Genomic DNA, 24,758 nt, shown 5'->3' on the forward strand with positions numbered 1-24,758 from the left:
GACAACAATGCTCTTTTACACCTAACATGACAACCTTTATACATATTCAGATTCTAAACATAGCCTTTGTTACTTTGCCCAGATTAATTTATTAGTTATTAACACATGTGTAAACCAATTTGTGACAACTTTTCAACATTCAGGTGTTAAATCAACTTTACATTTGTAATTTTTACATGCTTCATGCAAGTTCAAGATTCAGCATGTGGCAGGCAGAAATACTGCATAGACATCATTACACTATGACTACAGCTATGATATCACAAATACTATGTAGCAAATTAAGTTACTTATTCTTGCACCTGCAATATCCACTATACCATAACAGTTTCCTCAAACATGAAACAGAAAAAAGGTACACCTTCAATACCACAACACTACTTATATTTTTCTAATCAATTTCACAAAATTCAGAGCATTGCTATTGCATTTTTTTTAGTTTCCAGAAATGGTAAAAGAAAATGAGTTGCCACTAAAATTCTCTGTTGAGCTATATGCTACAATCTATAATAGAGCAAACAATTTAAGGGACATGTGACCATTTTCTTAAATCATAATTAACTTTAAATGTAGTTCCTTCTCTGATACAAATAAATTCTTTAGTTACTCAATCTATAAAATATAAGCCTTAGAGAAGAGAATGACACCAGGAACTGCACCCAGATAGAACATATATCCCCAACCTCAAGAAATACAGGGCAGACTTCCAGTCAAGATGGCAGCGTAGGTAAACGCGGTACTCGCATCCTCCCACAACCATATCAAAATTACAACTCAACTACAAAACAACCATCATTCAGAACCTCCTGAAATCTAGCTAACCGGAAGTCCTACAACTAAGGACACGAAGAAGAAGCCACATCGAGACTGTCTGAGTAGGAGAGGCAGAGATGCAAAATGGGCCAGTCCCACACCCACATGTGGCAGATAAAAATAGGGAAGAGCCCAGCCGGGCATGGTTCAGCAGCTGAGCGTCTACCTAGGATCCAGGCGATCAGGGTTCGATTCCCGGTCAGGGCACATGCCCCAGTTGTGGGCTTGATCAATGACTCTCTCATCATTGATGTTTCTATCTCTTTCTCTCCCTCTCCTTTCCTCTCTCTGAAATCAATAAAGGTATATTAAAAAAAAAAAAAAATCAGGAAGATATCTCAGCTGTGGAGGTCACCCCTGTGGAGCGAGAGGTCCCAGCTCCATACCAGGCCACCAAACTCAGGAGTCCAGTGCTGGGAAGGGAAGTCCCCCTAACTTCTAGGTGTAAAAGACAGCGGGAATTGAGAATGAGTGAGACAGAGGGCTTCTTAAAGGGCCCAAAGACAGATTTACTGGGACTCACTGTTTCTGAGCTCGAACACTGGGGAAGCAGCTCAAAAGGCACCAGGAACATACGGGGAGGAACTGTCTAGCATCAGGGTGAGAGATAAGGGGACAGCTTTCTCCTAGACAGAAGAACTAGCAGAGGCCATTGTTTCTTTGATGAGCCCTCCCCCAACAGAGACAGCAGACGGGCACCATATCTGAATCTCCATCAACCTGCCTATCACTGTTTGCCCAGCCCTGGTCATTCTCTGAGACCCCCATGCCCATCCAACTTACTGGGCCCAACCAAGCTGTTTATAGCACCTTTTCCATATGAATGGCCTATCTTGGCTCATGCTTCAGACTTTCCTAAAAATCTCTCAAACAAGCATCTGGCTTCACCATGCCCCATCTCTCTCGCAAAGTGGCTCCAGGCCCAGCACTAGCAGCAACTGGACTTGGTTTGCAGCTTGGCCTCACCTGGGCATCTCCAAGTACAGCGCAAGTAGCAGCCATCTGTAGACTGCTTTGTAGCTCATGCCAGGTGGCCCCAGGCAGAACACAGGCAGCAGTTGACCTTGGCTTGCACCTCCCAGGAGGCCCCAGAGACAGCACAGCTGGTAGACAACTTCAGACTGCATCAAAACACCACTCAACCACCTCCACAGCAACACACTCAAGGGGCAGACTCAGCTGGTACCAGACCCCACTGAGGAAAGTCTGGCTCTGTGGAGCAGGCCCCTATACGGCTCATCCTCCAAAGTGGTCAGTCGTTGCAGCCAGTCCTTGCAGCAGAGAGGCCTGGGGGTAAATCCTTCTCATTTATAAGCCAACACCAATCAAGGCTCAACTACAACAGGAGGGTATAAAGAGACCATGTGAGGGTAATGGAGGGGCAATTTGGGTGATCAGGGAGGCTGTGATACTGGACCCTACAGGACACCTACTACATTAGGTCACTCTACCAAGCCCAGGAGACATAACAGCTCTACCTAATACACAGAAACAAACAAAGGGGGGCTGCCAAAATGAGGAGACAAAGGAAAACATCCCAAATGAAAGATCAGAGCAAAACTCCAGAAAAAGAACAAAGCAAAATGAAGACAAGCAATCTACTAGATGCAGAGTTCAGAACACTGGTTATAAGAAAGCTCAATGAACTTAGGGGAAGAGTCTTTGAACACAGAGAGAACATCAACACCATAAAAAAAGAACATGAAAATCATAAAAAAAGACAAGTCAGGAATGATGGATACACTAACTGAAATGAAAAATAAATTACAGGGAATCCACAGTAGAGTAGATGAAGCCAAGAGTGAAATCAGCGATTTGGAATATAAGGAAGCAAAAAATACCCAATCAGAACAGCAAGAAGAAAAAAGAATCCAAAAAACTGAAGATAGTGTAAGGAGCCTCTGGGACAACTTCAAGCATACCAACATTCACATGATGGGAGTCCCAGAAGAAGAAGAGAGTAAGAAATTGAAAACCTATTTGAAATAATAATGACAGAGAACTTCCCTAACCTGGTGAAGAAAAAAGACATACAAGTCCAGGAAGCACAGGGTGTCCCAAACAAGATGAACCCAAAGAGGCCCACACCAAGACACATCATAATTAAAATGCAAAAGGTTAAATACAAAGAGGCCTGGCCGGGCATGGCTCAGCAGTTAAGTATTAACCTGGGATTCAGGAGATCATGGTTCGATTCCCAGTCGAGGCACATGCCCAGGTTGCGGGCTCAATCCCCAGTTGGAGACGTGCAGGAGGCTGCCGTTCAATGACTCTCTCATCATTGATATTTCTCTCTCTCTCTCCCTCTCTCGTCCTCTCTCTGAAATCAATAAAGATATATTTTTTAAAAAGAGAGAATCTTAAATGCAGCAAAAGAAAAGCAATTAGTTACCTACAAGGGAGCTCCCATGAGACTATCAGCTGATTTCTCAACAGAAACTTTGAGGCCAGAAGGGATTAGCAAGAAATATTCAAAGTGGTGAAAAGCAAGGACCTACAAGCCAAGATTACTCTACACAGCTATCATTTAGAACTGAAGGTCAGAGAAAAAGCTTCCCAGACACGGAAAAGTTGAAGGAGTTCACCACCACCAAACCAGTATTATATGAAATGTAAAACGGTCTTCTTTAAGAGGAAGAAAAAAAAAGATTAAAAATATGAAAGATAAAAAGGCAATAAATACATATCTATCAACAAATGAATCTGAAAAAATAAACGAAGAAGCAAAACAGAAACAGACTCATAGATGCAGTGAACATTTTGACAGTTGCCAGACTGGGGGGGATTGGGGATTGGGTAAAAAAGGTGAAGAGATTAAGAAACACAAATTGGTTGTTACAGAATAGTCATGGGGATGAAAAGTACAGCATAGGGAATATAGCCAGTAATATTCTACTAACTATTTATGGTGTCAGATGGGTATGAGATTTATCAGGATGATCACTTAGTAAGTTATATAATGTCTATAATCACTGGAATATACACCTGAAACTAATATACTATTGTATGTCAACTGTAATTGAAAAACAAAAATGATTTAAAGAAAGGAAGAAATACAGGGAACTTTTTCCTTTGCCTTGAAAACAATTCTTGCCACTGCAGACCAAGGAAAAGTTCATCGCCAAGGAGTAGGAAAAGTACTCAATAATGGAAACTCTGATAAATTCAACTGCCCTCAGAAGCAGCATTATGTAAAACCAGTAGCAATTAATGGCATATTAAAAATGCTCTCTAGCCCTGGCCATTGTGGCTCAGTTGGTTAGGCATTGTCCCGTGCACCAAAAGGCTATTGGTTCAATTCCAGGTAGGAGCACATGCCCGGGTTGTGGGTTCCATCCCTACCTAGTAGGGGTCATGTAGAAGGCAGCTGATGGATGTTTTGTTTTCACATCGATGTTTCTCTTGGTCCCCCTTCCTCTCTCTAAAATATTTTTTAAAAACATATATATTGCCAAGAATTTTTTTTAAATGCTATGGGTGACAGACAGAATCTAGACTTTTGGTGATGAGCATGCAATAGAGTATACAGATATCAAGTTATAATGTTGTCAACCTGAAACTTATGTGATTAACCAATGTTACTTCATTTTTTGTAAAAAAAAAAGTTCTCTATTAAATCAGTTCTCTTAAATGCTAAAACCTCAAGTACATCCTCAAAAGTTTTCTCTTCATTTTCTACAAGTTTGAGCTATTTCTAACACCAACTTAAATTCAGATAATGTAGTAGGGGAAAAACAGAAAACACTCATCTAACAATTTTCCTTCCATAATAAAGTGGAACTGGCCCTTCATAAGCACCTTTTTCCATTTGGAGACCTTTGCATTACCCCTCTGTATTTTACAAGATTTCCACTACTTCCCCCTTTCGCTTTTCTCTCATGTCTCTATTTTCCCCCAAGACCTCAACCTTACTCTCTCAACTGGGAATGCCTCATATAACCAAATATTCCATTTGGCAATACACTTTCCTATAGATATGTAATGCTTCTGTGTCCTCCAGAAACAAATTCCTACAATATGGAAAAGGCATCTTAAAGCTCTCCTTTTTTTTCATCATTTGAGAGAAGGGGACACAGGCAAGAAACAGGTTGAAAATGAAAGTTATTCTTTACTTGAAAAAACAGCTTGATTATATATATAATTTTACTTCTCACTATTTTTACTAAAATAGTGTTTTCCTTTACCATGGTCACATATATAACTTCAGCTCATAACATAAGTAATCTCTGCAATTTATTTTATTTATTTATTTTTTAATCCTCACCCAAGGATTTTTTTCACTGCTTTTCAGAGAGTAGAAGGGAAAGAGAGAGAAGCATCAATGTGAGAGAGACACATCAACTGGCTGTCTCCCGCATGCGCCCCAGCCGAGGCGGGATCGAGCCTGCAACCAAGGTACGTACATGCCCTTGGCCGGAATCAAACCCGGGACCCTTCAGTCCGAGGGTCAACACTCTAACCACTGAGCCAAACCAACTAGGGCTTTTGGGTTTTGTTTGTTTTCTACAATTTATTTTAACAGATGATAAGCATCTTTAGGTTGAAGATCAATTAAGGTTCTTAGTGTGAGCATGTGAAAAGGTTCAACCATTTTTGTTACACCACCAATCAAAGAAGAGGCAATTGTAGGGGCATTCCTTAACATCTTGTGTAGATTATTACAATTATTGAAACTTAGTCTAAAGCACAATTGTGCTAAAATTGGTTTTTTGATGTAAGCCAGACCACGAGGAAACAGGCCTCTTCTATAAGCCCATACATTAAGAAAGTTGGACACTTTATTCCAAACAAGTATTGGTTTGTCTGGTATCTTTAGAACCTTATTCTGTTGAAGTGATTCTCAGCCACACATTATGTCTCTTATAACTTTGATAAGTATTTACACTTTTTTTTTAAATATATCTTTATTGATTTCAGAGAGAGGAAGAGAGAAGGAGAGAGAGAGATAGAAACATCAATGATGAGAGAGTCATTGATTGGCTGCCTCCTGCACGCCCCCGACCGGGGATCGAGTCTGCAACTCGGGCATGTGCCCTGACCGGGAATTGAACCCCGATCGCCTGGATCCTAGGTCAATGCTCAACCGCTGAACCACGCCTGGCCAGGCATTATTTACACTTTTGTTATCTATTAGTATCTTTTTGTGTGAGTGTGGTATCAAATCTTGTGACTATTTAAAAATAAAATACCGTTGTTATTGGGAAAAAAAAAAAAAAAGGCAATTCTTTTCTATGCTGCCTGCTCCTTAACTCTCTATCCCAGGCACGGTGTGGCCACAGATCCAGCTCAGCAGATCTCAGGAATCTGAAGAGCAGACTCTAGAAAAGGTGTGGTATGTGTGCCAGTTCATGGCAGGGGGAGGTGGGACGGGGATAAGTTTTGACTTCAACTACTTCCTTCTCCAGTGGCCTAGAAAGGGTGTAACCAATATACAGAACTGCAAGTACCTTCCTGAGGCCTGGAATCAACTCCTCTCTGCCTGGTGGCATAAACTGCATAGATGTCTCAGCCAATGGTCACAGAGTTAAATTTTTTAATGTAAAAACTCTACATCCCAGATGGCAAGCAGACCACGATGGAACTATGCCCAAAAAAACCTTTTAGATGGTCGAATCCAAGGATAGTGTAATGATGAAGTTGATTCCAGACGCGATTTGTTCTTGTTTACCAATACCCGAAGAAAAAGTTCACTTTATTATCATTATCAGAAATGTCAGCAATTGAGCACCAATCATTCTTGACATGGATTTCATGCCACTGACTGGTTCTCACTGATAAATAAGCAGCAGAGAATACAAATGGAAAAGATTTTAAAGATCACCGAGTCCAATCCTCTCATCTTACACAGAAGGAAATGGGGGCTCACGTAAGTCGCAGAAGTTGCTAAAACCAAAAATGATTTCTGACAAAAATGAATTCAGACTCCAAACCTGCCGCCTCCAGTCCAGTACTCTTTCCACTATGGGTGTTCAAAGTCATGACGGTTCATGGGATTAAAGGAGTCATTTCTGAAGGGGTGGATAAAGGAAATGGTGGAAGGCAGAGGAAGACGACTAGCCTTTTTAAATAAATCTCCGAGAGCACTTCACCTACAAATGCTCTTCATGTTCTCACTTATCATCATTAATTATACTTCAAGGGGAAAAAGTCTCTTCTTCATCAAAGGAACTGATTCCAGCCAGTTGAAAACATGGCTCCGCCTCACCTGCTACTGGCAGGACAGTGGCTCTCTGACCCACATGCCACTGCTTCTCACAGGACATGCCACCAGCCATCCTAGGAATAGACTCCAAACTTCTTGGTCTTTTCCATCTCCAGTGGACACCTCAACTCCCTCTCACAGAGCCATGGAGAGTTACCACACTGTCCTCCACTTGGAGTAAAGGCAGTAAGTCAGAGAGCAAAGCTTCTCACCTCATATCCTCATGCCCTCTCTCTGGGCTCCTCCTTACACTCTTTGCATTTGCTATCCCCTCTGGCCAAAACCCTGTACCTGGGTACCCACGTCTCACTCCATCACTGCTACTCAGATTTCCGCTAATGTCTGCTTCTCAGAAAAGCCTTCCATGATCACCCTGTCTAAAAACAACAAGCCCCCACCTGGCCAGGCGTGGCTCAGAGGTTGAGCGTCGGCCTAGGATCCAGGTGATCGGGGTTCGATCCCCGGTCAGGGCACATGTCCGGGTTGCGGGCTCCATCCCATCGGGGGGCCTGCAGGAGGCAGCCGATCAATGACTCTCTCATCATTGATGTTTCTCTCTCCCTCTCCCCTCCTCTCTCTGAAATCAATACAGATATATTTTAAATAGATATATAAAGCATGCCCTGATATTCTCCTTCTCCTTGCCCTGAATTTAACTGTCATCATAATACTTTCCTGAAAGCATTTATTTCCTTATCATCTACGCCTGCCCCTTGAGATTTCAAGCTCCATGAAGACAGGACATTGTATCTGTTCATTACTAATAGCCGTACCACATGCTTCGTCAGCACATGGCTGGGATTTAACAAATAAATATACTGAATAAATGCATGAATCTCCTTTACAATATCAACTCAATAAAATTCTAAATGAACAAACAAATGAAACAAAATTGAATGAAGAATTTGTGTACCATTTTGAGGGGCAATCTGAGAGAAACAATATTGACACTGAGTTTTTTAATTGCTTCATCATGTCAACGGATTATAGGAAAAGCAGGCAGAATGGTAGAAAATGGTATTGTTCTGGAAAATCCTGAATCACTGAGATTATAACCAATTTTTTTTTTTAATTTATTTCTATAAACTGTACTTTAATACCCATTTCCTACATACTCAAGGCTGTCACGATAATATGAAAATGTTTCCAGCTGTGTCACATGATTCAGGTGAACACCATCTCCCCTTGGCTTAGGTGCCTCCTAGTTATTCCCAGATTACTTCCAATCCTGACCTGTACATAGTCAGACCTCTTTTCTGAACCCCAGATCCACATTTCCTAACATCTCACTAGATATATACAGAGGGAACACACAAATTTTGAACGCATTTTCTGCCAAATTAAACTTACCATCTACCAAAATTCATTCCCTCTTCCTTCATCCCTGGCCTGGAAAATCTGCTATCTAAGCCAAAACCTGAAAAATATCCTAGTTCCTCCCTTCCCTGACCCTTACCACCCACTAGCCAAAGCCTCTTGACTCCGTCTCCTTAGTGTCTTGCCTCCATCCATCAAGCAGGCCTGTGCTTGGCTCAGGTCCTTTGTCTCACTCAGACTTCACCAACAGCAGCCTTACTGCCCACCTTCATGGCAGCCCCTCTGCAATCTAGGCTGCACACTATTTCCAAAGTTATCATTCTAACATAAAAATGTGGCATGGCATGTTTTCCCCTTCTCCAAACTTGTCATTGAGCCAGGCCTATCCTGGTCTGGCCCCTGCCCATCAATCTAGCCTCTTACTCTGCATCACTACACCACCTTTCATCTCATCAGCAACAACACAGAAACTACCTCAGCACCTTGAGTCTAAATGCTATGCCGCCACTGAGCTCTGCACATACTTCCACTACAGTAATTGCCATATTGTTGGATAATTATTGTTTGCACAGCTATGTCCCCACTAAATTATGGCTATTGAAAGCCTCATCCTTGCACTCAAACACCTGGCACAGTACCCAACAGGCTTTCAGATATTTGCTGAACAAGATTTCACAAGGTTAACAATGCAATTGGCTTTCCCTCGCCCTTTCTCCACTGCACAAAGGTACAACATGTCTCAAGAATACAAAATTAAGTGAATCTATCCTACACTGACTGACCTCACTACTGCAGCTCCAAAATGCTAATCTTAAAATTCCTCTTCAAGAAAAGGAAATAATCACTCTACACACAAACTACTTACAAGATAAAGTTTCCTCAGGTATGTCCTTACCTGTAAAATGTTAGTAAAAAAGTCATGGTAGAACATGGGCCAATCTTGACGGCCAATATCAACAATAACTTTGCAGAGCTTGTTCCGGATAAAGTAAGGTAAGGTTTTGTGGTGAGCCAAGAGGAGTTTGGGGAGGCAGCTACGGATTTCCATCTTATCCTGAGATGGGACCCCAAGCCACATTTTATTGATCAGATTCTGAAAAACAAATATACATCTTAAAGTTAGCAATCTATACACAGAAATAACTGGTTTTCATCCAATGGTAAACTATACCACCTCAAACAAGAAACCCTGATTGTAAACAAAGGTTTAGAGCAATGTGGCAATATAAGTAATAAAAATATTCAAATCCTATAATACAACAATCCCACTCCTGAAAAGATCTGCTAAATAATTTAACAGAAACAAAGAGCTGTGTGTGTAAAAACCCTCTATGACATTGCTGTCTCTAACGGCCACCACAAAACAATGACAGAAACAACTTTAATGTTCAAAAACAGAAGACTGATTTGGTGAACAATAGTACAGCCACTTACAAGAATATAATATAAAGATAAGGGGGGGAGCAGAATACAAAATGGCATGAGCAATGTGATTATTATAATTAGGTTTTTTAAAAGAGTGCATAGGAAGACAAAAATGGAAAGAGTTGATAAAAATGAAAATGTTTATGGTTAGGATGAGAGTATTCTGGGCATTATCCCTCCTCCCAAACTTTAATTATCTTTTTTTAAAGGATAAGGTGGAAGGAAAAGTTATATGCTCCCACAAACAGCCCACCTACCTAACCCCATCTTACCTTTCTGGGGTCGAAGATGGAAAGGCAGCGTGTGGAGAAGCTCCTGAGCGGAGCTTCACCGTTCCCCAGCCATCTGTACATCAAAGCTCAAGTCTCATGCCAATGATATGGCAATGTGTCTACAAATACTTCTAGAACAGTACGGAATTATGTGAAAACTTACCTCAAAAACCGTCAAACTGTACATCATTACATAGTCATTCCTAGTGCTGGAGAGAAAATACAGGCAGAATCTCCAGGCTCCTACTTGCTGGGCAAAGTTATTAAGGAGCTCCTCTGGAAAAGTTAAACAGCAACAAAAGAAGGCTATGAAAATACATGAAATACAAGGCTGGGCTGTCTGTTTTTTTTAAAACATTCCTCCCCTACATGTTAATGTTGTCTAAACCAAGTACAAAATCCAACTTATTTCCCAACATAGAAAGGACAGACCATACAATATTTTTCCAACTCTGAGGCGACCATGAGCGCTGACAGTGTATTCAGACATTTTGAAGTCAGTAAACTTGCTATGTACACTTTTTTAAGCAGAGAAACTCGTATTGTCAGAGTTCTTACTTAATCTAATGTGTGGACAGACAGAAGAATATCATTTTATCTGATAAATGATGGCTAAGTGCTAACTTATTTCCTCCAGAGTAGAAGCTATACACATACATGTCTCCACACCCCTCACACTGCACACACACACACACACACAATGATGGCTAGAGAAGTAGGAAAAGATTAAAACTAACCTTATATATAAAGAATAGACAAAAATGCAAGTGAATTCAAGATGGCTAATTCTCTTCTTCATTTGGTTTAGTTTTATTTTTAACTACCACCCAAAAAAAGTAAGTAAGAGTAGCAATCATGGGAGATGCCAGGAACAGCCCTGTCCACATCAAATCAGTTAGAAATGGTTTTCTCCTCATAAGGCTGCTGGTAGCATCAGCCAGAAACACAGACAGCAAGCATTAAGAGTCTGTCACCACCCGGCCGGCGAAGTTCAGCAGTTGAGCATCGACCTATGATCCAGGAGATCGCAGTTCTATTTCTGGTAAGGGGACATACCCAGGTTGAGGGCTCAGTCCCCAACAGGGGGTATGCAGGAGGCAGTCGATCAATGACACTCTCATCATTAATGTTCCTATCTCTCTCCCTCTCCCTTCTTCTCTCTAAAATCAATTATATATAGATATATAGATATATAGATATATAGATATATAGATATATAGATATATAGATATATAGATATATAGATATATAGATATATAGATATACAGATATAAGTATATAAGAGTTTGTCACCATGTTTCTGGACATGCTGCCCTCAGTCAGCTTAACCTGCTCTACTGGTCATGAAATAAAACAGAAAAAGGCAACAACCCTAAGATTCTAGGAAGCCCTTGGGAAAGCAGGAAGCACAGCAGCCCACTCTAACCCTAAAGTCACTGCTCTGCCTGACACTACAACTTAGGCAAAATGCACCAAGGCAGTCTCCTTAAAATTCCATAAAAGGAAGCTGATGGCCTATTCTTATAATTAAGTAAAAATTTCTACGAACCCCAGAAGTGAAGTCAAACAGAAGAGAATGAGCTCTGGCTGGAAATGAGGAACTCTGGGCTCTGTTCTAGACCTTGCCACTAATTCACTGAATCTGACCCCAAGCAAATTGCTGCTCCTCTTTGATGCTTCAGGTTGTCTCTTGAGGTTCCCTGCTAACAGCTCTATCTCTAGAGCACTAATAACACATCTTTGGTGGAAAGTAGGTGGGGCCTTTCTCCCACCTAGCTAGGAAAGCCCTTAGTTTATACTAAGACATCAAAAAGGAAACAAGAACTGTTTCCAGCCTATACTGGAATAAAGCTGAACTAAGACACACCCACTATAAAGAATCAAACCCAATTCCTTTAGCCTTCATTTAAATTAGACATTTGTAGCATCTAGTTATTTCAAGATATTTTTTAATCAGATTAGAATACAAACATGTTTATTAGAAGGTTCTACTTTTTTTTTCTTTTTTTAATATATCTTTACTGATTTCAGAGAGAGGAAGGAGAGGGAGAGACAGTTAAAACATCAATGATGAGAGAGTCATCGCTGATCAGCAGCCTCCTGCACGCTCCCAGCTGGGGATCGAGCCCACAACCCAGGCATGTGCCCTGACCAGAAACCAAACCGCAATCTCCTTGATCCTAGGTCGATGCTCAACCACTGAGCCACACCTGGCCGGGCAAAAGGTTCCACTTCTAATTCCTGAACCCTGAAGGTGAGCAATATTTACTTTGCAAACCAAAAATTCAGAGAAAAACCAAAAACAATTCAAGTACAAGTGAAAAACAGAACTTCAAAGAAATTAGTGTTGAACTATAGTAGACTGGTGTAAGGAAAAGATCCTTTACCTTGTTTAGTAACAATCACCAGTGATGTTTTCACTATAAAGTACTTTAGTAGCAAAAACTAATGGGGATCACTCTGGAGGCAGGGGGAGGGTCAGGCTAACTGTGTAATATGAGAGGATCTAGGGAAGCAAGCAGAGTGAATCCTCCAAGCCAAATGCCTGTTCATCTACTGAGCTCAGCTTCTGTCAGTACCCCTTGTTTATAAATGCTCTGGTTCTCTCCAAGGCACTCTCTCAGAAAAGAAAGGTATGCAGGGCAAGCCCAAAAGAGACCACAAAGCTTAAAATTAAGAGATAAGAAGTTATCATCTACCAGGAACTGATGTGATGCTCAAATGATGCAAGGGAAAATGGGCTAGAGTCAAAGGCATACTGGCCACCTGGAAATCCAAACCCCTATCAAGCTTTGGACCAAAGGCAGAAATCAGCCATAACACTTAACTTGTTAATGTGTTAGAGAAGCCAAGTAGGAGGAGAAATGGGCCTCTGCAGAATTCCACATAGAAAAACACCTCCAAGGAGGTAAAAGCAACGAATGTAAGGTCAATATAGACACCCAAGGGAAAAACCTTTAGGTGTGAATAGGAAAAAATTTTTCATTTTCAATTCCAGGGGTTAAGTGAGGACTGGGAGGAAAAAGAATTACTCTAGGACCACAGTGCAACATGTCCTTGAGGCAGAGGTCTGGTATCTGTATACACTTTCTAATTTAAAGTATGCTTTAAAGAATATTGTTCATGTCAATGAATATAAAATTCAAAGGGGTTCTAGAAGGTGCTGAGGTCCCCAGAAGACCTGAAGCGAATATACCTACACCTCTCAGTTGTTTGACATCATTCATCAAAACGTGCAGAACAGGTGAGATAACAAAAACAGGAAACGGAGACGAGGAAAAGGCAGCACGAAGCCCCAGAGGCAGCACCAGTTAAAGGATCTGGGCACTAGATGAGGTTTGGGTTATACATCTACACACCAAAAACATGTCCATTTTGACACTTTTATGAGATTTTTTTAAATTAATAGTCACAGGCTTCTTATAAAGTTCAAGACTACTGAAATCGAGAACAAAGCAGGAGGAGGGGTTTCCCACACTTCACCGAAGGAAAGAACACCCATCACTCTGGATTACGGGGGGCTCCGTGGACTATACATAGCCCTCAGAGTAGATCTGTGGACCTCACCAGCCACCAACCAGCAGAGCCAGAGCCAAAAGAGCAAGAACTCAAGGAGAAACACGCAGGCTTGATTGACCAGCCAAGGCTCTCAACTCCTCCTCCCCACTGGGGCCTTTCCACTTTACAAATGACTACACAACTCAACACTTCACTTACCTATCTCACGTTTTCTCTCATTGGTTGTACAGTCATGAAAAAACTCTGTCATCAGACTTTCCAATGCCCTGAGGGAGGCTTCTTCAGATGCCTAACAAAGGAATTTGAAAAAATAAAATCAATAAACAGTATCTTTATAGTTCCACTGTTCCTCAGTTCCTTCCAGGTCACATTCAACAGCAATAGTAATTTACTTCCTGAAAACATCTTGGTTCAACATTCTTCAAATACATGCTGTAAGCCAGAAAAACTGAAGGGAATTTCCCAACTGGCTCAAAACCAAAAGTTTTAGTATACTCTATAAATTCCTGCTACTGTGCAACTGAATTTCAATTATTTATGCTAAAAAAAAAAAAAAAGCGAGCAAATAATTCAAAATTTAATTCTGGAAACATATTGAAAACAAATTAACAGCCTGGGGCCCTGAATGAATAGGCAGCGTGAAGACATTCAGGAAATGTTAGGGTTCCCTGTAGACTATGCCCCATGTCTGAATAACTTTCATTCAGAGCAACTGCAGTTAAACTGCTGGATGGATTCTTGGGGATTTTTGCAGGTGCTTCGAGGGTCCTACATCCAGTCAGCTCTCAATCTCGCATGAGCAGCCAACAGAGATTAAGGTGCCGCTAAGAGCCAAGCTGAGCAAGAACTCAAAACAAGAGAGCACCTCCGATCACAGGCCCAGAGAGAGCCAGACTCTCAGCAGAATGGCTCAGGTGGAGAACAAAAGAGGGGCCATACACCAAAGCTCGCCCTCCCCCTCTTTCATATGGAGCCCCAAACCCACTTCCTCTTCTTCTCTCACTCAAGTAGGGGACACCAGTTGCAGCAAAGAGTTTGAGTCAACACTCCTTCACACAACCTGTCTACAAAAGTGAGCATTCCCAGACCATTTCTGACTCCTCACTGGCATTAATCTACCCAGAGATAATCAAGAGACAACAGCAATTCTGATTGCTGAATTATTTCTTAATTCCCTTCGTCCCCCCTTCCTTCCCCCTCCTTTTCCCATATCCTCTTCTATTGCCCCTAGAGAGCTGACTTACAAAAACTGTGTTTTAACACAACAAGTCCATATTCAAATGAGTTATGTATCAAACTGTAATATTACTGGAGGCCTCTACTTAGTAAATGACTTTTGAGTAGGCTGAAGAACTTGGGCCATCTCCCTGGATAAACCAGCATATCTTACAACGAGTACTAATTATTGAAGCTACATCAGGTTTGCACCAGCCCATCTACACCAACTAGCATATGTGAGCACATAACACAGCACACGAGGGCCACGTTCAGGCAGTGTCAGGCACGCTGTCCCTCCCCCATTGCGGTCATGGTATGATGGCTATGCAATGACCACTGAACTCTGACATGCTGAGTGATGAAAACAATAGGTCTAACACCTGTGAATGTGAGGAATTTTCTCATCTGAATTTTATGATAAAGATTAGCCCTCTGCACCTTTTTCAAACCAATGTATCACTTCAACTAAAAAAAAAAAAAATCCTTGGATTGCAAGTTATGCTGTTTCATTAAAAACTAAACAATTTTTTCAAATGTAGAAATAACTAGAATGTGGGACTAAAGACTGCAATCGTTTTTAACCCTGGAATGGTTTTTGTGGTGATGAAACCAGCCTCGCTGTTCTCACTCATCACTGACTTTCAAAGTAAGTGCTATAGATTCAAATTTCCAAAATGAATTTATATAGAAAAAGGAATGCTTTGGTCTATTTCATACATTGATTTGGTGTGCCATTTCATTTGAAAAAAGGATTAGCTGTTTAAAAAAAAATTTATGGGAATATTTAAAAGAATCAAAGGAAAATCTCACATGTTAAAGTAACTTACTGACAAAAAATAAAAATAAATGTAACTCAACAGATATTTGTTGAACTAAAATCAGTTATTCAGTTAAAATAAAATAAATCAATAGTTCTTCTAAAGCCAAAATGGATTCCTGAAAACTAAGGACATATGTTCCAGTGACACCTGTTCCACTTGCTAAACAACTTTTTCTCATAGTAGATTATTTTAGAGTAGATCCTGGAAAAAACCAAAGCTCATCACATTCAGGCAATCAACCACCAAAATTTATTTCATACTGGTTCTTAAGGCACAAATTTGTGAACCTGCCAACAACTGGCCCTGCATTAAAAGCTGTTGGCGCAAGTTCCCGACAATCTTCCCAAAGAATCCAACTCTATCTCCACTCCCAGTCCCATCCATCCTACCCTCCCTGCTCCAACCCAAAAAGCTAACATTCCAGCAGAAAGTGGAAAGAAAACTATCCACAAGGGTCACAGGATGGATGCTCTCACCAAATGATGATTCATGGAAAAGGAAACTCTATAACCAAATCTGGTGTTTCTCAACTAAAACAAATAATATGCTGTTTGCATTTCAATCACGTCTATAATTGCAATACTAATAACCTATCTCACACGGTCTCAGGAGGATCAAATGAAATGATTTATAGTTATGGCTGCTATCATTTTTATTTGGTCTTAAATACCAAATGAACACAGACCAAAACAAAAGAAGTGGTCAGAACTACTTTGAAACAAGATTCATGCCCTCAGGCTGAAGGGCTTTTCCAACTGGACTTCAAAATGAAACTATGTAAGGAAAGAAGGCTGTGACTTTGCTAAGCTCAACAATCAGAATAGAGATCTTAAGACAAAAACATGTTCAAGACCTACAGCTGGTTGAAGGATGGTAGGATATTCCTTCCCCCAATCTGGAAAGAAGGCTGTTCCGGCAGGTGCTGAAGCCAGAATCCACACTGCACTGGGTTAAGGAATTAATGGCAACATATGGTCATGTTCCCCAGACTACACTTTCAAGTAATAAAGGAATAAAGAACATAAAACAAGGAACAAGTGCCATGATATGGTAGGAAGAAGAGGCTTCAGTTCCCAAAGCTACTCAAGCACTGCCCTGACTAATTTAAGAAGAACACTGAGGGCTCAGATACACCCGACTGCTTTCCAGAACTTTAAGAACTAAGAACAGATAAGATTCGCTTCAAACCAAGTAAGACATTCATGCAAAAAAAATTCCACTTAGATTATGGATAGAAAATGTGAGAGGTAAAACAACAAAGCTTCTGGAAGAGAATATAGAACATCTTCACAACCCTGGGGTAGAGAAAATTTTCTTGGACAGGACATGTAAAAGCACTAAACATGAAGGAAAAGATTGATAAATCGAAATGTTTGTCAGATGGCACACGAAGAGTGCCACAAAATGGGAGAAGGTATTTTCTTTTTCTTTTTTTTTAATTTTATTATTGGGGAGAAGGTATTTTCAATAGAGACAACACAGTACTCTCATCAGAGTATAGTAGGCCCTGGAATAACACCCTTTGGCTCAACATGGTTTTGTTTTAATACTGACGAGATGGATCTGTAACTCAACTCTAGTTTACATCAATTAGCCTGCGGTAAAATTGGTTTCTTTATAAATTGTTTTGCTAAACTCACAGAACCTATCGATAAGGTCAAGTGAGGACTTCAAATCAATAAGGAAACGACAAACAACTCAGTATTTTTGACAGGCAAATAGTTCTAAAAGGGTATTCAAAAGGCCTATACATAAAATAAGTGCTCAACCTCACTAGTCATCAGGGAAATGCAAACTTAAAACAAGATAGTGCTATTCATCCACCAAAATGGCTAAAATTCAAAAGACAGTCACAAGTGTGAGGAGGATGAGCAACCGGAACGTGCATACTGCTGCTGGCAGGAGAATACGCTCATATAACCACTCTGGAAGACCACTTTGCAGCTGAGCACACGCACACTTTATGACTGCAATACATCCAACAGAAATCCGTATACCACCCCCAACCCCCCGCCAAGAAAGGGGGAAAAGTACACAAATATTCACAGCAAGCACCATTACTCCTAACATCCAAAAAAGTCAAAAGAACCTACATGTCCATCACCAGTGGAATGGATAAACTATGGCTTATTCATCAGAACACTGTAAGACAACAAGAATGAATGAATGGATGCTGCTACATGCAACAACATGGATGAACCTCACAAGCACAATGCTGAGTGAAAAGACGACAAAACACCCTTCATTATTCATTTAATGTTAATTTTCAAAAACAAGCAAAACAAATCTATGGTGGTATAATCAGAATAGTGGTTACCTTTGGAAAGGAGGGATTCTGGGATGCTGGTGATACTCTATTTTCTTGATCTGAGTGTTAGTTACACTTTACGTTATGATTTGTGCGCTCTTCTGGAAGTATACATACACAAATTTTAAAAACTTCACGTTATACCTATTTTTAACATTCAGGTTGGTATTTTCAGACGCTGAACTTAGTTAGAAACAGTGTTTTCCTCTATTAGCACAACTATTAAGAGGAATCTGGGCCTGCAGGTAATGTCTGAGCATGGGACTCCTGGATTCCTAGGATCCAGCACCTATTTGTGTCCAGAGATGCCAGGGTGGCAACACAAAGTACTGCAGTCCCATAAGCCTATGCCTCCCCAATCACACGGCTTACCTCAACAGCAAATTAGCACCCTTGGGCAGGACGATGAATTAAACGCGGCTCAGAATATACTCTTGGAGAGCCATGTATGTATCTAAAATAAACCAAAATGTTCTGTTCCAGAAAGAGTTAAAATCTGCCAAGTGGAGGAGGTTTCAACTGTGCCTGCCTTCATTTTATCTGCTCCTTTAACTGCCCTTCTCATGGCTCAGCAGTTCAGAGACCTATATTACTGACTCAATTGCTATGGAACTGAGTCAACCAAGACCCATAAGCACCTAATAAATTATAAGAAAAACTTGAAAGAAGGGAAGGGTCACATAATTTGAAATATCTGACTCTTCCCAAATCCTCTATGCCTACAACAAATGCCATCAGGTCTGATGCTTGCTTGACACTAGTTCTTAGAGTTGTACCTTTCCCTCACTACTACTTCTACCAGGCCCTACCCACCTCCTGCCTAGATTACTATAATTTCTTTTACCTGGTCACCTTGATGTCAGCTTTCCCAATTCCAATCCAATCTGTACTTCACCACCAGATAAATCCTCTTAAATATAGATTTTCTGCCACAACTACTCTATGCCTAGCTTTAAAGAGCCTTTAAATCTGGACGACTCAGAAACTCAGCTATTCATTCAACAAATAAGCTCAATACTTACTAAATAACTGACACTACATTTAGCCCAAGATACAAAGATAATTAAGACTGTCCTTGACCTCAAAGAACTGAAGTGGCCTGGAGGGAGAAGCATAGAATCTATGAGTGAAAAGCAGAATATAATGGTTTATGTCCTATAGTAGTGACATACACATAAACTGCCTTGGAAGCCCAACGAGAACTAACGCAGAAGGAAATGGGAAAGCTTCAACAGAGGCAGGAATATATTTTGGATTTTGAAGAATGCAGAGTTTACTAGGAGGAAAAAAGGAGGAAAGCATGCCTGACTCACCATTACTCACCACAGGAAGCCATGCCTCAGTATGAACACTCACCGTCTCATAAGCAAGGTCCCATCCTGCATTTGCTCCTGGGTGTGCAATGCATAGCTCAAACTTGATGCAATTTCTTACTAAGGATCCCTTCTCTGATTTCATCTTCTGTCTTTGTCCTGTCCTGTAACCAGTACTAAGGTTTGCCTGCGGCACTGTTCTCTGCTCATTTCAGATGGCACAATTAAAGCACAGGCTCTGGTGTCCGGCTCCTTGGGACCCAATCAGAATGTACCTCACCCTTGGCCCAGTTATTTAATCTGTCACTTTTTTTCCTCTTGTGCACAAAGAGGGACAACAAGGGAACCTAACACATGGGGCTATTCTGAGGATTAAATAAAATAATTGATATAAAGCATGTAGTCAGCATAACGCCAGAAATAAAGTAGTAGCTGAAAGTCCTATCTGCAAATGTTAATACTTCATGGATATGAGAACATAAACTGTCTGGAAAGAGACTGCCTTTATGTCTGTATTTACACCATCCAGTACGGACTGGTGTTCAAATATTTTAGACCAAATTCAAGAGAGAGAAAAACCAAGTAGACTATTTTATTAGTATCACTTTTAGTTTCTCAGGAATACTAGTAATTCCTCTAAATTCAAGATACATATGACCCTGTTTAAATTTACCCCTCCCCCTCCTCTCCCTTCCTAATTTTTTATTTTTTTTTTTAAGTGCACAGCCAGTAAGTGGAAAGCCAGGTCTCTGAATCTCAGTCCCATCCACACCCACGTTATGATTCCCGTCAGCCTGTTGTGACAGAGAGGAAGAGGCAAGGTTAAATGGAGAGGAAACTGGGTACAAATATACAGATGACCCTTGAACAATGTGGGGGTTAGGGGCACTGAGCCCCAATGCTGCTGAAAATCTGCACATAACTTCTAACTCCCCAAAAACATAACTACTAATAGCCTACTGGTGACCAGAAGCCTTACCAATAACAAAGTCAATTAACACATTTTTATGTTAAATGTATTTTTTATATATATATATATATATATATATATATATATATATATAGTAATCTTACAATAAAGCTAGATAAAAGACAATATTAAGAAAATCACGAGAAAATACATATATTTTATGCATTCATGACATACCTTTTTCTTAATTTAAATAATTCTAAGTTACACAGTTCGTCTGTGAGAAAAAAATTTCCAATACATTTATTGAAAAAAATCCACATATAAGTGAACCCACACATTTCAAACCCATGTTGTTCAAGGGTCAACTGTACACTGAGGTAACTAATTCTAACCTTTATGTACACAGTTGCTGGGGGGAGGGAGTGTCTTCTACTAAAAGAAACAGATAACCATACCATGTCCCAGGAAAACAGGGCCAGGGTAGGTACACTTACCACAACTTATGAACATGCCTCTGGAACTAACTACTGAAGTTACACATTTACCTCAGAAGGGCTCCTCGCTGTCTTGCCTACAGCTTCAATCTGAATAGTATGTGCTCTTTGGGAGTAACTACAGATATAACTTTGTACAGTATCATCATGCAGATACTTAATAGTTGATTAAAACATATACTCTGGCCACATCTAAACATAATTCTAGTCATTAAAAGGCACTTTTATGCTTTAGTCTAAAACTACCATAAAGTTGACCGATGGTAAAATGTTCCCCCAGTACTTGTTGAGTTTGCACAAAGTGCCCAGTGAGATTTTCTGTCTCTTCCATGAACAAAGGGATCTGTTTACTGCTGAGGACGGTGAGTTAGAACAGGATGACTGCCAGGTATCTGTGCCAGAAAGCCCAACTGGTCCCACTAGAGTCAAGATGAGGTGGAGGTAGCATATTCTTTCCCTATGAGGACCAATTAGAGTATATATCTTGTACACAGAGGACAGTATTTTTTATGCTAGGAAAACCTACCCAGGTACCACTGAACAATACATAAAAACAAGAGACACCAGTTAGTTTCCAATGAATAGGTGTACTGGTTTCAAATTTTTAAAACAAATCGAAAGACTAAGGAGTTATGACAGGTAAATCTATACCTGATTGTTCACCAGATCCTGTACTGAAAGGGGAAAAAATGCTATAAAGAACATAACTGGGCCAACTGACAAAATTAGAATTGTAGATCAGATAAAAGCATTGAATCTGAATCGTTCAAGTAACTGAAGTTGGTAACTGCACTGTGGTTATATATGGCAATATCCCTAATAGGAAATGCATCATAGAGAAGTATTAGTCCATAACACAATTTAACTTCAAATAGGTCAGAAAAAAAATACTGTATGTATGTATGTATGTACATGCATACACAGTTGACTCTTGAATAACGGGGATTTGAATTACGCAGGTCCAAATATATACAGATTTTTTTTCATGTCCCCAGGTTGCGCATATGTAACTTCAACCAACCATGAGTCAAAACAGTTGGCAGTCAAGGGTTGCAGAGGGCTGACTGTATACATTGTTCTACACTATTTTACATACGGGACTTGAGCATCAGCGGATTTTGGTATCTGAAGGGGAGGTACTGGAATCAATATCCCACTTATACGAAGGGACTGAGTTTTGGGGGAGTCAAGTTAAATGCAGATTTTCAACTATGCAGGGGTGAGGTCAGCGTCCCTAATGCCCTCGTTGTTCAAGGGTCAACTGTATATACATAGAGAAAGTGCAAATAAAGCAAATGGTAAAATGTTAACAATAGGTGAGTTTGAGTAAAGTTGGTATGAGTGTTCTTGGTAATCTTTCCATCAGTTTGAAATTATTTCCAAATAAAAAGTGTTTTAAAATGTCATCTGTTGGACTGGTACCCTCCTCTTTGCCCCTCACTGTTCTAAACTAGCTGGGCAAATAGAAGAGAGAACGTGAGGAAAGGGTAGAACAGGAAGGAGATTACTTTTTACTCTCTCAGGTGCGAGGTTTAACATCGCACGTTGTTTTGGAAAAGTGATATTAAATAGTCTGGACATCAAAAAATTTGCATCTGCTGGTTGGGAAACAACTATATCCCACTAGGAGCTAAAATACATATATAATTTATATACATATTTATATTCCAGTCAGAAGGCTTTAATTATACAGCCCAAAAAAAAGCAAATGAGAAAAATTGTTCTTCTGCAAGAAACTGTCTAAAATAAATGAGTAATATAAGCAAGAATAGGCTCTCTCCTCACAGTCCCATCTGCTGGTCTCCCAGGCTCCAATCCCAGGAGGATGAACCATTTACATCTGCACGCCTAGCCCATTAAACTCAAAAGATACCTACTGAGCACGTTAATGCGAGGCGTGCGACCAAGAATTCCTAAAACAGGATCACAGACTCTTTAGAGAGAAATAAACAAACCCCAGAGAAGAGCAAGTCCAAGCTCACGTTACAGATGAGGAAAATGAAGCTCAGAGGGTATCTTGCTCAAAGTGGACCAGCTTCCACGTGACAACTCCTCTGCCTCTGAGAGCAGCACAGAGGGGGTTTGCTCCAGGGATGTAAGGACAAACACTGAGCTGGCCTTACCTTGCACTGGATGAAACGAAGTAATCAATGAGTGTGACACTGATGGACCACTATAAACACATGCTGGAAATCTAAAATCACAATTAACACTACAGCTCACATGTAAATCATTTCATTTCAGCTGCTGCTACCAACTGCAACTGTTTAAGAGCAAGTCTCTTGTAAAAGCCACATACCACCTTCATCTTGAATTATTCCAGGGCAGAACTGGCACTTTAAATAACAGTTAAAAAAACACTGATTTGATTTTGGCAAGAATCTCGACTATGTTACAGATTGCTGGGATTTGGGGGAGCATAATCACTTCCTTTTTCCCCTCCAGGTTCTATCCAGCTGCCATCCATTCTCCAGAACCCACATGCAGATCTAAATCTAATGTCCTCTTCATAACTGGCAAAGCTTTGCAATGCCTCCTCCTTCCCACCCTGAACTGACCTTACCCACCCAGCCCAGCAACAACAGGAAGGCAGGACAGAGGAAGACAGGCTTCTCCTGCACTAAGCAAGTGACAGAGCACAAGCACAAAGCTAGACAGTATTCTGATGCAGCAACCTTACACCTGGCAGATATGGGCCAATGATGCTAGGCTCTCCCCAGTGTACCCATCAAAAATAAAACAAGAAACAAATCACTTCTGTGGGAAGAAAAAAAATGAGAGGAGGGAGACAAAGCCCAGAAAAATGTGCTCCAATCTGCTCCCACTGGGGTACAGATAATAACCCCCTCAATGTGCACCAAGGCAGGAACCAGGGTACAGAAAAAGGGTGCCCTCTGCACAAGCAATGAGAGAACCAACAAGCTTCATGAGAATCAGTGCCACTACTGAGAGGCACTTGGTCACAGCACAGCAGGCAGAGACAGGTTAGAGCCAGTCCTGGTGCCACTAAGAACAGCTGTGGGCAAATCCTGCAAGGTCGGTCACAGAGCATCCTTGGTATTATACGCAATCAGGTGTGAATACTGTGTGCTGATTATAAAGCACTATGCAAATATTGGCTAATATAGTCATACTTTCTACACTACAAGTTTCTCTTACCCAAACTCCATGTTTGAATTTGCTTTTACAAAGGCAAAGTCCCCTCATCCTAGCCAGTTTGGCTTAGTGGTTAGAGTGTCGGCCTGCGGACTGAAGGGTACCAGATTCAGTTCCAGCCAAGGGCATGCACCTCGTTTGCAGGCTGGGCCCTGAGTCAAGGCCCATGTGGGAGGCAATCAGTCGATTTGTCTCTCTCACATCCACGTTTCTCTCTCTCTCTCTCTCTTCCACTCTCTCTGAAAAGCAACAGAAAAAATATCCCCGGGTGAGGATTTAAAAAATAAATAAAATTAAAATAAAAGCAAAGTCCCCTCAGTTGTCACCATCTTGTCCCTCTCAATATACCCAGCACCACCTTAATACTTTGTCATTTCATCATCAGCCACATTACTCAAAGGTTCTCAAAGTATCATTACCAACTGCCAAAGGGTGCTTACATATCCCATACAACACAAACAATGATGCCTGTAAAAGCAGCTGCTAGGGGACCTTTGATGGTGTTATATTATGCAAAAAGTGGGACACTGCTACATAAGCAGACATCTCTGTTCAGTAGGAAGTGACTCTTCCTGGTTGGAGGGGAGGGTCGTCAAAATGCCCCTCCCATCACCATTGAGGAATACTAGGCCCCAACAGAGAAGACACCACACGCTCTGCAGCCATGGCTTCTCACGTGTTCTGGGTTTGCACAGCACTTCTAATCAATCCAATTTTAAGTTTTACTTTCAATAGTATGCTTGGTAATCAAAATTATGACTTTGTTTAAAAAGCTATGATTTCTACGATACAGAAAACTATATTCTATTCTTGAAACTATACATGATTCCCTTCTGCCACCCCACCAGAGATTCACTGGGTTAGAAAGGCAGAAAGGGGGCAGTTTGTTTGTTTGTTTGTTTGTTTGTAGAAGATGCACAGGAGAAAAGAAATATAGGTACTTAGCTCCTGTCTAATTCCCAATCCTACCAGAAACCTTGGCCTTGC

At 40.7% G+C, this 24,758-nt stretch overlaps 1 protein-coding gene across 1 annotated transcript in view; it reads right to left on the bottom strand.

Annotated features, from left to right (window-relative positions):
- The window catches only part of XPO6 (exportin 6), a 112,729-nt gene that overhangs the window by 68,828 nt on the left and 19,143 nt on the right, over nucleotides 1–24,758 (bottom strand). Inside the window, exons 2-4 of the mRNA XM_016217910.2 lie at nucleotides 13,747–13,837; nucleotides 10,193–10,305; nucleotides 9,228–9,425 (exon numbers count right to left, since the gene is read on the bottom strand). Coding sequence (XP_016073396.1) covers nucleotides 9,228–9,425; nucleotides 10,193–10,305; nucleotides 13,747–13,837 — 402 coding nt within the window. The remainder of the gene's footprint in view (nucleotides 1–9,227; nucleotides 9,426–10,192; nucleotides 10,306–13,746; nucleotides 13,838–24,758) is intronic.

The sequence above is a fragment of the Miniopterus natalensis genome, chromosome 3 (assembly GCF_054644295.1).
Source record: "Miniopterus natalensis isolate mMinNat1 chromosome 3, mMinNat1.hap1, whole genome shotgun sequence".
Classification (NCBI taxonomy): Eukaryota; Metazoa; Chordata; class Mammalia; order Chiroptera; family Miniopteridae; genus Miniopterus; species Miniopterus natalensis.